The following is a 12847-nucleotide window of genomic DNA, read 5'->3' on the forward strand; positions in this document are numbered from 1 at the left end:
TCAGGCTTTGGATGCATTGTGGGAAGGAGATCGTGTCCAAGGAGTTCAGGTTCTACTCATTATAGTATAGATTCTCTAAAGATCCATCCACACTGTGTATCCTACTGGACTGAGGGGCTCTTAATAGTGCCATTAGGAGGCTCTCAGTGCAGTAATTCTCTGACAATAAAAACGTGGTTTGGTCTTGCAGTATAGGTAGGTCTGACCCACATTTTAAATGTCCCTGAACAGTGCTATCAGTGTAGACTTGGACCACAGCACTGTGACATGGTTAACACAAGTAGGGACTCCCCCACTAGCAATTAAACTGCAGTCATATACATATTCTCTGCACTTCCACAACCCCCTCCAAAACAGAAGCCATTCCTAATGGATCCTCAGCACTCTCTCCAAGGCCAGTTAGTTTCAGACAGATTCTTGGTGATTCTTACAGCTCACTAGCATCTGCACCTGCCCTATGGAGAGTTAAAAACGTGGTTCAAACCTATCTACACTACAAACCAAACCATGTTTTTACTGTCAGAGAACTACTTCCACATGACAAGGAGTTGGAGATAAAAGTAACTCACTGGTGACAACATTTTTACTCTGCAATATTTTCCCTTTAATAAGCAGTTGCATGAATGATAAAATTATATTTTGTGACTTCACTCAAGATACGGGCACAGTACTGACGTCTCTCCTCCTCTTACATCGTTTATGGTGCACTAATGTACTTCATATCTAGAATACAGAGTGACACACACTAAAAACCCCATCATCTCCCATGGAACTGAGCAGGAGATTGCACTGGCTCAGTCTTTGTTTTTGTCATTTTCTTTTTGAAGAACACTTTCTGGAATACCCCTCTGAGTGGAGTGTGCTGGTACATCTGAAAGGCCCCAGTGCCAATCGCTTCACAGGAATCAGGCCACTACCCCCGTCCAAAGACCAGAAAGGAACAACGTATGACCTTGTGCTCTCTTTTTTATTTATAGTATTTGTCTGGGCCAAGGGAAATACAGCTCAGCTTCCCTCAATGGTACCACACCTGATTTCCCTAGATCTCATTTGGTCACATCTGAATCTTCAGTGCTGATTTGATCACCTCTCACTAGTCATGTATATTTTTCAAAAGAGCAGCCGCGTCTAAATATAGTCAGATGTTGTCTGAGTCCCCCCCCACCCACCCAGAGCAGTAATAAATTCCAGAGCATGCAAAAGTGGATTCTATTATGCAGTGTATACTCCTTCCAAAGACTTATGCTGGTAGATTTGCCAGGCACCCAGCCCTCCCAAACGTCATGCCCGACTCTCAAAAAACAATGCATATTAAAGAGGGTTGTGGGGGTTAGAATGGGGATGGGGTGGGGGTTATTGCCGTTTCTGTCCACTCTGGAAGCCCCGTGCTGGTGCAGTCCTTCTAGTTAGGTTTTGCCAGCCGTGTGCTGCTGCAGCAGGGAAGTGATTGCTTTACAGTCCGTCACCTCTTCAGGCAGGCAGCCTTCTTGGTCCAAGAGGGTGGGATCAGCTCCAGACTTCAGCAGCAGCTCCACAATGTCAAAAAACTCACAGGCGGAGGCTGGAGACAAAGGGTAGAGTTAATTTGGTGTTACAATTCTGCAGCGATGGGCATTCAAGAACTGCAACAGTGAATGCCAGCTGCCTCCAGGCTAGAGCTCAAGCATGGTACAGGGCATCCTATACCCACACCGAACATCTTCTGGTGCTAGGAAATGCCATTTCGGCTTTTGGCAGCATATGGTAAATATTGCTTTGGGAAGCAATTAGCACAAATTATTTGGATTTTGATTTACTATTGCAATGGGAAGGGACACTACAAACTAGACATTTCTGTTTGTCCTGACCCTTGATATATGGTTTGGAACGAGAACTCAAGGGTTCCTCTGGAGTCCTGCCTCCATGAGAGCATGCATTTGCACACAGAACAAGGCAGGGCTTTTAGAGACCCCTGCTTCATTTCATACGCCCCTTAACCCATCATGCAGCAGGAGGCAGGGCTTCTCTGGAGCCAGGTCTAGTTCAGAGATCATAACCATTCTCTTGCTTCCCTGCCTCAGCCCATGAACTCCCCATTGAGACACACTTTCGATGTAAAAAGACATGTTATTCCACAACTCCACCTGAGCCCATCCCCCAATCAATGCGGCTTGGTGCCCATTCGTTTCCAGCACAGAGAGGCGTTACTGCGAGGTGGAAACTACCAGGCAGGCACGAACAACTCCTTTTTTCAAATTCTCATTACTCGGCCAAAACCAAACCAAATTCCACCTGCCACTTCTTACCCTCACCCAATTCAACAAGGGCCTTTTTCAATAATAGGAAAAGAGCCGGGCCTGTTGACATTGTCTGAAGATCTGGCCCCTGGATTTTACCTTAAAATAACGTTGTGGCACAGACTTCCTGTAAGACTTAAAATGTCTCAGTGCTGATCTGCCTTCTGAGACTGTCAGGAGGGCAGTTTCCTGTCCGTTAATTGTTGGTTTTAATTATATTTCAGGCACTTCAACAAATGTAGCGGTTTACTCTTCTATGCCGCTAGACGTAGTAATTAGTGTCTTTTACATTACACTGCAGTTTCCAACAGATCCAAGGGGACAAGCAGCAAAGTTTAATCAAAGTAAACTCGAGATGTGATCGGAGCTTATGTTAAAACAAGGAGTGACGGGACTGATGACAAAGCAGCAGGTAGGATGCAGGAAGAGAGAGAAGTGCCAAATGGAGCGGCACAGGAGAGAGCAACATCCAGCAAGACCTCAGGGAGCCTTTAAGAAAGGGGCATTTCCAGAGAGCTGAGGGAGCCATGCAAGGGAACCCAATATCATGGTTTCCCATGGAGGCAAGTCTGTGTGATCCTGAGCAGCTGGTCCTGAGACGGAGACATTTCAGAACCTGCATCTCCAGGGAAGTGACAGATCTTTATGAAATTGGCATCTCTACACTTCAAACGCGAAAGCGGTGCTGCTGGAGTGCTTCGGTGTAGACACTACTGATGCCAGCGGGAGGGGTTCTCCTGCCTGCGTAGGTAATCCACCTCCCTGACAGAAGATTCGACACCAGGGGTTAGGTAGGTATAGCTTAATCTCTCAGGGGTGCTGATTTTTTACACCCCTGAGAGATGTTGTTATACCCACGTAAGATCCGAGTGTAGACTAGCCTTCATTCTCTGTTTCAAATATACTGCAAAGAAAAATGGCTAGCTTTTGCACCAGCCGAGGGTCTGATCCTGAAGGGTTCTAAGTACCTCCATCCCCAAACGACTCTCAGCAGGTGTTCAGCACTTCTCGGGACCAGGCCCAACATGAGGCAATGTGTTGGCCCTGTTGCTATACTGGGAAATCCAAGTGGTCATCAGCCCATCTCAGAAAAGCATGAACAAGTCCCTGGAGGTTAGTACAGCTGCTGAATTTATGGCACCCTGGGAACCTCTATTTGTCAAGTGCCAGAGAGGTGGCCCTGACGCTGGCACAGGTGAAGATGAATTTTCATTCAGCGCAGTTCGCCTGCTGACTCCATTAATCCTCAGGGTTTTGATGATGAATTTCATTTTTTTTTATTTTCACTCCAACATCCCCTCCCACAGCACAGAATGAGCAGAACAGATGGTGCTTTACAAGGAAGACAGAGCACCCATGGGGATACAGAACCTGCCCACTCTGAAATCACGTGACTGCAAGTGCAAGGAGAAGCCTTGATTTCCTCTGGGAGACACAGAGGCAATGATTTTAGTATTCCCTGTGGGTAGGGGTGGGGGAGCATGGTGAGGAGGAGCAGGAGACTAACAGGGCATTTACAAGGGAGACCATGCTCATACTGATCAACTCTGCAATAAGCACCGCATATAACCACAAGCACCAAATGCCCAGAAGCCACTGAATCCTACTCGGGAGCAAAGGCAGATGGGTGCATTTGGAACTCATAACATGCAGCCCATTTGGAAGGCACATACTGGAGTGTTGCCTCCACTTAACCTCCGATTAAACCCAGGGTCAGAGCCAATTGTAACGAGCCAGGATTTATAACCCATCTAGGACAGAGTTTGACACCTGCTGTAATCAGGAGAGCTGTCACCACAAGGACAGCTGTCAGACCAAAGTAACTCATAAAGGGGGATGGCTAAATCCCCCAAAACAGTCTCTGTCTTACTGTCCTCGCTCCTGGAATGTAACTGCTTCACAGTTTACTGTAAAGCTGCAACAAAAGGAGATACTGCAGTCAAACCCAAAAGGAGACACATTATTCAGGCTATCGTGTGTCTCTGTTGCAATTAATAACCCCATTTTGCAGCACCAGCAACAATCATACTTGAGGATTTTCAGAAAATTTTAGTTCTAAGTAATAATCACTTGAGTCAAAACAATTTTTTAAATTAACTGGATCTTTTCAGGCTTCACATAACATATTACTAGTGCTACAGAACGGGGAGATGGAAAAGAGAGAAGAAACGTTTTACAGATTGAATTCAGACACATGCAGACAGGGAGAACAGGGAGGTAGAATGGACCCGAGTGGTACGGATCCAAGCAGGTGTTCTTGTGGATTAGTGATAGTGAAGGGGATGGGGAGTGAGCGTATACCCAAATGGTGGGGAAGGAAGAGGGAGGAATAAACATTGTGTCAGTATAGCAACTGAAGGTAAAATATTTTTCACTCTGAAAAGAATTTTTTATCCAAACTATACAGGTTTAAAAAAAAAAAAAGGCTTTTTTGGCATGCACATATCATGGCTTTTACTCCAAGGGAAACTACCGCCTTGATTGTATTGCTGTCCAGAATTTTCACCAAGCGTTGGTACTGTAACTTAAATAAAGAGTAGAGAAAAAACATTTCCCTTTCCCCCCCCAGTTACTCCATGCACTTGACGGCACTTTGTGCAGAGTCATTTTCATGGCTTCTCCTGTACAGTCAGCGAGTTTCCCTTTTGTTTGTGTGGCTCTAAGACAAAGCAACAAGAGACCAAAAGAGACAAGGTGGGTGAAGTAATATCTGTTCTATTACCTCACCCACCTTGTCTCGCTAATATCCTGGGACCAACATGGCTACAACACATTGCATATAAGAGATCAAAATCACATTGTTTAAAAAATGGAAACTGTGATTATAACCCCCCTACCCCCGCAACTCGGCAGGGTGACGCAGGGGCATGTAGTAGTCCACATTACTTTACCTCATTTTTTAAAAATGACGAGGTTTTTAAGTTGACCTCTTTTAATTCTACCACCAGTGAATCTGATCAAAACCTCTGAAAACAAATAATATCATAAATATAATACAACTTGCCTCTTTTGCTTCAGGCAGATACTGCTGGATAGTCTGATCATGTGGCTGAGAAAATTACCAGTTAGCCCCAAAACTCATAACCAGTTTAATCACTGTAGATGGGTGCTAGGAGTCTGCACAAGGGGAAAGGTGAGGAGTCCTCCCCACAGGCTGGAGAGTGGGAGGGGAGATGCTATATGGGAGCTACTCCAGCCCAATGGCTAAAGTAGCCTCTGTCACCCTTGGGCCCCCTCTGCTGCAGGAAGGATTGGAAGACCCGGCCCTCTCCTCTTGTGCAATGAAACTGCATGCATCCCACAGCTATGAAACCATCTGCACCTATGCACCAGGTGGTAGGATCTGCCCCTTAATAAGGAAAGGACAAAGCTCCGATTGAGACAGACAAAGAGAAAGCACAACGTGAGGATAAAAGGTGACTAAGACAGTGTTATTCAGACAGCAGAGCCACCACTGTTTGTTAAAATAAGCAATGATCTATTTCAATTGGGGTGACAGGAATGGCTGTGTTTGAAATAAGAGGAACAATGGACTGTACATGAAGGGGCATGTGGGGAAAAGTCACAAAGTATCAGACTGAATGAACCCTGTGTCCAGACACCCCAGAATTTAGGCAGATTTAGATCCAGATCCAAACTCTGCATCTTGGGCTGATCTCTACAATCATTTTGCTATCCTGTTGCTGTCCTTGTGGTACGGGTCTGAAGGAGGACCAGGCACAAATACTACCCGAGCGACAGGTGTCACTAATTACACAGCGATTATAAAATGACGATAAATTATTTAATTTAGGAAAATATTCTGGTAGATTTATCAGCCTTTTTTTGTTCACTCTTTGCCCATCAGCACTGTGTATCATTTTAGTCTCTGTTTGTCTCTTTTGTATCGATCACAATTTTCACTAAAAAGACTATACAAAAACTTTAGACCCTCAAGTCGGGTTTTTACAAGTCAAAGCTAATTATGATTCAACTGCAGGAGTGACACATGCCATAGTTTCAAGAAGTAGGAGAGATGCTCTTTGTTTGTTAAGTGCAGAACCTCTGAGGCTGGTGCTGCCAGCGTAAGCTAGGCTTGTAACTGTTCGTTGTCAGTTCAAGCCACGGCAATCTTCTCTAAAAGAAAAATTCACTGTACTGTTTCTGCAACATCCTCCTGTCCCACACGGCTTGTCCAGGATAGGAAAGCCAGTGCTCTTTGATATGATTCCTCCAACGCGTTACTGCTAACAGGTCCAACAGCCACATTTCTGGCAACTGAGATTCCTTGGTATGCTACACACTACTCTGCATCCGGAACAGGACTGCAAAAGACTTTATACAGAAAGTGAATCACTAACCAAAGGGAAAAGGAAGGCTTCACAGTGAGATTTAAGGAAGGGAACTGAGTCAGCGAGTGCAATGGAGGAAGAGTATCCCAAACATGGGCAGATGGAGCAGCCCAAGTGAAGAAAGCCCTGTTAACCATGCGGAGTGGAGGAGACACAGAGGGAGCCAAGAATGGAGAGAAAGAAGGTGAAGGTGGGGTCCAGACAGATGTTAGGAGACAGTAAAGGTGAGAGAGGATGGGGCCTCCCCCAGTGTAGTCCACAGTGCTACCAGGCCAACACCAGCACATTAATATGATGAGATTCTAAAGATCACTTGCTGAAACATTTGCACACCACTTTCCCACACTAGGATTTGCTGTTGGAGTTAGCCGGCCTGGTTAATCCAGCTCCAGTTTCTGGACAGCTCCCTGCTTCCACTTCTTCTGAAATTTGCTTTACACATATTGTTTATTCAAACAGAAAACTCATGCAGTTAATAGGCAAACATGTAAATCCAAAACCAGCTTACCATAATGCAGTGCGGTCTGGCCTTCGTCATCCTGAAAAACAAAGAGACCTGGTTTTAGAGGCACATGCAGGTTCTAGGGGTATAAATAAGTTAACAACTAACCAGTCAGAGCAATTTATTAAATTAACGAGACAACTAGCACACAGCACCATGCTAAACAGCAGTCAGAATTCTACTGAATCTTCTGCCTTTCATGGGCTCAGCACACTGTGAACATACGTCAGCAACTCATAAGAATGCCTAGTGACATCACAACGTCAGCGTAACGCAGTTCAGAGCACGGATACTTCTAGCTCCGAAAAATCAAGGATTCTAGCACCACAGCCAAATGCGGGGTCCCTGGCCAGTCCTGCGACTGCAATGCAACACTGGAAGGAAGGAGGCTGAGTGCATTGCCAGAGGTGCTCTCCAAGCAAGATCTCTGACAGCTGTTCAGGTGACGGCAAAGCTCCCAGGCAGCTTTTCAAAATTATTAGAGGGATAACCTCAATGTCAAAGCCAATATTTCTTCTCTCAATAAAGCAGGCTCTATGAGCCAAGACTGCATATGTGCTATTGCTTTAGTGCAAAATGGATGCAGTCTTAGCCTCAGAATTCCTGCTGGCAATTAAGGGTAATATTTTCAAAATAGACTAGGTGACTGACTATGCTCCTAGGTGACTTAGGAGCCTTTCACTTTTGAAGATTTCCCCCTAAATCATTACTATATGAAGAGCTTTGAGAGATGTTTATGATTAATATTAAAAATGAATTCTTGTGCAGTTTTCAGAAGTCAGTGCAAAACTGTCCCCCACCCAGCTGGTCAAACAAGTACAGAAAAACATAACATCAGTCAAACTGTGTGAGTCCTGCGCTGTGCTGGTTCACGAGAGCCAAGGGGAAGAGCTGCAGAGAGCCTCTTCTCCTTGTGCAAAATTCCATCATATCGTGTGTATCTCAGCATTGTTAGAAGCATGTGCAGCTAATGGATCAGCCTGCACAGCACACCCCCAGGGGAACACAGCCGGCAAGTTCAGAGGCACGTACAGGTCTCGAAGCCGAAAAGCACAAATGCAGTCACCAGAAGCCAGTGCTTGCCAGCAGATGGTGGGTATGCATGTTGCACCTGCTAGGAAGAGCAGCAGCGAGCACCCCACAGTGCAGCACCCTGAATAGCAGGGTGCTCGTGTCAGAAGATGAACCAGTTGCATCTCTGCTTCCCATTGAATTATTAGCCACAGCAAGATCTGGCTCTTTGCAATGCTCTCCTTTAACCCCCATTGATTTGCAGAATTTTAATAATAATGTTGTCACTTTTTAATAACCATCTTCTTTGGGGTTATACTGCAAGCTCTGCAGCCTGTCCTGCCCTCTGAAGCAGTGGAAGAGAAAAGAACTGAAAAATAAACTGAAAATACAAAACTGACTGTTTGGAGATTTGTGGTTTCTGAGCATTTGTTGACAGACCAGAGATTGCTGTAACATTTTTCAGCCTAGGAGATTAGGAACAACTGTGTTTCAGGAGATTCTGCATTCAAATTGGAACAGACAAGTATTTCTGTCCCAGCCCAGGTCCACACCTAAACTTAGGTCTACCTAGCTAGGTTGCTCAGGGATGTGAAAAATTCACACACACCCCAAGAGATATAACTAAGTCAATCTAAATCCCGGTATATACACCGCTAAACTGATGGACGAATTCTTCCCTCAACCTACCTTTCGCCTTGTGAGGGGGTGGATTTACGACAATGGAAAAACCTGTTGCTGTAGTAAGCATCAGCACTACAGCGGTGTAGTTGCAGATATGCTGCTGTAGTGCTTGTAGTGTAGACAAACCCTCAGGAACAAGAGTACTGCAGCTTAAGCATCAAAAAGGGCCTTGTCCCTTTTCCTCTGAGTTGGTGTAGCGAGTGCAAACTTAAGAACATAAGAGCAGCCACACTAGGTCAGACCAAAGGTCCATCTAGCCCAGTATCCTGTCTTCCGACAGTTGCCAATGCCAGGTGCCTCAGAGGGAATGAACAGAACAGGTAGCCATCAAGTGATCCATCCCTTGTTGCCCATTCCCAGCTTCTGGCAAATAGAGGTTAGGGACACCATCCCTGCCCATCCTGGCTAATAGCCAATCATGGAATTATCCTCCATGAATTTATCCAGTTCTTTTTTGAACCCTGTTATAGTCTTGGCCTTCACAACATCCTCTGGCAAGGAGTTCCACAGGTTGACTGTGCGTTGTGTGAAGAAATACTTCCTTTTGTTTGTTTTAAACCTGCTGCCCATTAGTTTCATTTGGTGACCCCTAGTTTTTGTGTTACGAAAAGGAGTAAATTACACTTCCTTATTTACTTTCTCCACACTAGTCATGATTTTACAGACCTCTATCATATCCCCCCTTAGTCGTCTCTTTTCCAAGCTGAAAGTCCCAGTCTTACTAATCTCTCCTCATACGGCAGCCGTTCCATACCCCTAGTCATTTTTGTTGCCCTTTTCTGAACCTTTTCCAATTTCAATATATCTCTTTTGAGATGGGGTGACCACATCTGCACACAGTATTCATGATGTGGGTGTACTATGGATTTATACAGAGGCAATATGATATTTTCTGTCTTATTATCAATCCCTTTCTTAATGATTCCCAACATTGTTACATTTTTGAGTGCCACTACACATTGAATGGATATTTGGCGAGGATATGTAAATTTATATCTATAGTATACACTACACAGAAAATAACAGAGGTAATTAAGGACAACATTCACTGACTATTCAACACTAAGGGCTTGGCTACACTTGCGAGTTACAGCACAATAAAGGAGCCCCGGGAGCACTAGCTCACTACCCGTCCACACTGGCAAGGCACATAGAGCGCTCTGACTCTGTGGCTACAGTGCTGCTGGTACTCCACTTCGGCAAGTGGAATAACGTTTGCTGCGCCCCCGCTGGAGCGCCGCGGCGCCATTAGGGACGCCCTGGTCCTATAGTGCGCTCTGATCAGCCTCCAGAAGTGTCCCACAATGCCTGTTCTAGCCACTCTGGTCATCACTTTGAACTCTACTGCCCTGCCCTCAGGTGACCAACCGTCAGACCTGCCCTTTAAATCTCTTGGGAATTTTGAAAATCCCCTTCCTGTTTGCTCAGCCAGGTGTGGAGTGCTCTCAGCGAATCTTTCCAGGTGACCATGCCTCCACGCGCCAGGCAATCCCCAGTATGGAGCAATGGCGAGGTGCTGCACCTCATCAGTGTTTGTGGGGAGGAAGCTGTCCAGTCCCAGCTGCGCTCCAGCCGTAGGAATTACGATAACTTCGGGCAGATATCAAGGGACATGATGGAAAGGGGCCATGACCGGGAGGCACTGCAGTGCAGGGTTAAAGTTAAGGAGCTGCGGAATGCCTACCGCAAAGCCTGAGAGGCAAACGGCCGTTCCGGTGCTGCCCCTGCGACCTGCCATTTCTACAAAGAGCTGAATGCGATACTTGGAGCCAACCTCACCTCCACTCCGAATACCACCATGGGCCCTTCAAAGCCCAGTTCAACAAGGCGGGAAGAGGAAGAGAAGCAAAGCGGGAGCGAGGGTGCTGAGGTGGAGGAAGACACCCCGGAATCCCTACATGCATGCAGCCAGGAGCTGTTATCAAGCCAGAAGGAAGGTAGCTGGTCGTGGCAGCCGGTGCTTGGGGAAGGACAAACACCAGAGGAGGTGCCCAGTAAGTGGCTTTTATTTTGGGAAGGAAGTTGTTCGGTGCAGGCTCTTGGAGTGAGGAGGGTTAGGGCCGTATGCATGCCTAGATGCAGAACAGGGTGTTGATGTGCTCTCTCACATCGTGGTAATCGGCCCCAGTGATCTCTGCAAAGGTCTCAGCCAGAACTTGGGCAATGCGCTTGCGCAGGTTTCTCGGGAGAGCCACTGTAGTCCTTATCCCAGTAAGGCTAACTTGCCCGCGTCACTGTGCCGTGCGGGGCGGGGGGACCATTGCTGCACACAGGCAAGCTGCATATGGGCCAGGGTGGAATCCGCATTGGAGTAGAAGACCCTCCCTTGCTTCCCAGGTCACCCTCAGCAGCGAGATATCTTCCAGGATGAACTCATCCTGTGGAAAATGTGGGGACAGTGTTCAGTATAGGGGCCCCCTGCAGCTGTTGGCTCTCCCCAAGGCACAGAAACCCAGAGGACAGTACAGCCGTGAAACAATCAGTCACGCTTGACCCTGTACTTACTCACCATTTTGGGGCTCCCGTGGGTTATGTGTGCTCGCTTTGGGATGGGCAAATTATGCTATTGTGTAGACAGTGCTTGCCCTTAAGTACGGGGGAATCACAACTCCGACTGGTGTGAACAATGCTGCCTCTGTTAAGTATTGCATTTTGCCTTTACAGATGCAAGCTTGAGATCTCAGCCATCCGTGTTATCACCGGCCAAAAGACTCCAAAGAATCAGAAAGAGGCCACGTAGAAGCAAGGAAGACGTTACATGAAGTAATGCCACATTCAAGTAATGAAAATCGAAAAGTGCAGGAGTGGCGAGACAGGGAAAGGAGGATCGGCCAGCAGAATGAGGAGGGCTGGCAGAAAAGTACAGTGCTCCAGCAGCAAAGCATGGATCGGCTGATAAGCATCATGGAGCGCCAAGCGGACTCGATCCAGGCACTCGTAGCCATGCAGGTGGAACACTACCGTGCCCGACCCCCCCTGCAGCCCTTGTCCCAAAACTCTTTCCCTTGTGCCCCCATGTCACCTCCAACCCACGCTCCCCAACATCCGGGTTCTTACCGCCACCAGCTGCCTCCCCAACACCTGTAGCTTCACCACCCAGCCCTGAAAACTACGACTCTTACCCACTGCACTCAACCCTCATCACCATTCTGTATAGCCATCTTGCAGTGCAGCACTCACTGCATAGCACTCCAGACAGGAAGGCTGAATATGATAACAGGACATATGCAAATCTGTGATTGTACCGTTCCCCACCCCACCCCCTTGCCCTTTCTGTTTCCCAAGCAGTTGTGTTTCTTTTCAATAAATGAATTTTCTTTTCAATAAATGGATTTTTTGGGCTTTGAAAACATTCTTTATTATTGCATAACGTAAAAGATACCATAGCCCAGGAAAGAAACAGGCACTGCAAGTCAGCGTAGCAAACACAGATTCCTACTAACATTGGAACCACTGCACTTCACTCCTGTGCAGGGCACCAGACATTACTGGTGGCTTTCAGCTTCAAATTGCTCCCTCAAGGCATCCCTAATCCTTGCAGCCCCGCGCTGGGCCTCTCTAATAGCCCTGGTCTCTGGCTGTTCAAATTCAGCCTCCAGGTGTTGAACCTCCGAGTTCCATGCCTGAGTGAATTTTTCATCTTTCCCTTCACAAATGTTATGGAGGGTACAGCACACGGATATAACCGCAGGGATGCTGTCATCAGCCAGGTCCAGCTTCTCATACAGAGATCACCAGCGGCCCTTTAAACGGCCAAAAGCACACTCCACAGTCATTCTGCACCGGCTCAGCCTGTTGTTGAATGGCTCCTTGCTGCTGTCAAGGCTCCCTGTGTAGGGTTTCATGAGCCACGGCATTAAAGGGTAAGCGGGGTCTCCAAGGATCACAGTCAGCATTTCGACTTCTCCTACGGTGATCTTCTGGTCTGGGAAAAAAGTCCCAGCTTGCAGCTTCTTGAACAGGCCAGTATTCCGAAAGATGCGCGCGTCATGCACCTTTCCGGGCCAGCCTGCGTTAATGTCAATGAAACGCCCACGGTGATC

General features: G+C 46.8%; 1 protein-coding gene across 1 annotated transcript in view; it reads right to left on the bottom strand.

The window, feature by feature from the left end:
* Positions 1-948: 948 nt before the first annotated feature.
* Positions 949-12847, bottom strand: part of ACBD6 (acyl-CoA binding domain containing 6) — a 142491-nt gene continuing 130592 nt past the window's right edge. The window contains exons 7-8 of the mRNA XM_077824016.1: positions 7116-7146; positions 949-1561 (exon numbers count right to left, since the gene is read on the bottom strand). Coding sequence (XP_077680142.1) covers positions 1407-1561; positions 7116-7146 — 186 coding nt within the window. The 3' untranslated portion in view covers positions 949-1406. The remainder of the gene's footprint in view (positions 1562-7115; positions 7147-12847) is intronic.

This window comes from Eretmochelys imbricata, chromosome 8 (assembly GCF_965152235.1).
Source record: "Eretmochelys imbricata isolate rEreImb1 chromosome 8, rEreImb1.hap1, whole genome shotgun sequence".
Taxonomy (NCBI): domain Eukaryota; kingdom Metazoa; phylum Chordata; order Testudines; family Cheloniidae; genus Eretmochelys; species Eretmochelys imbricata.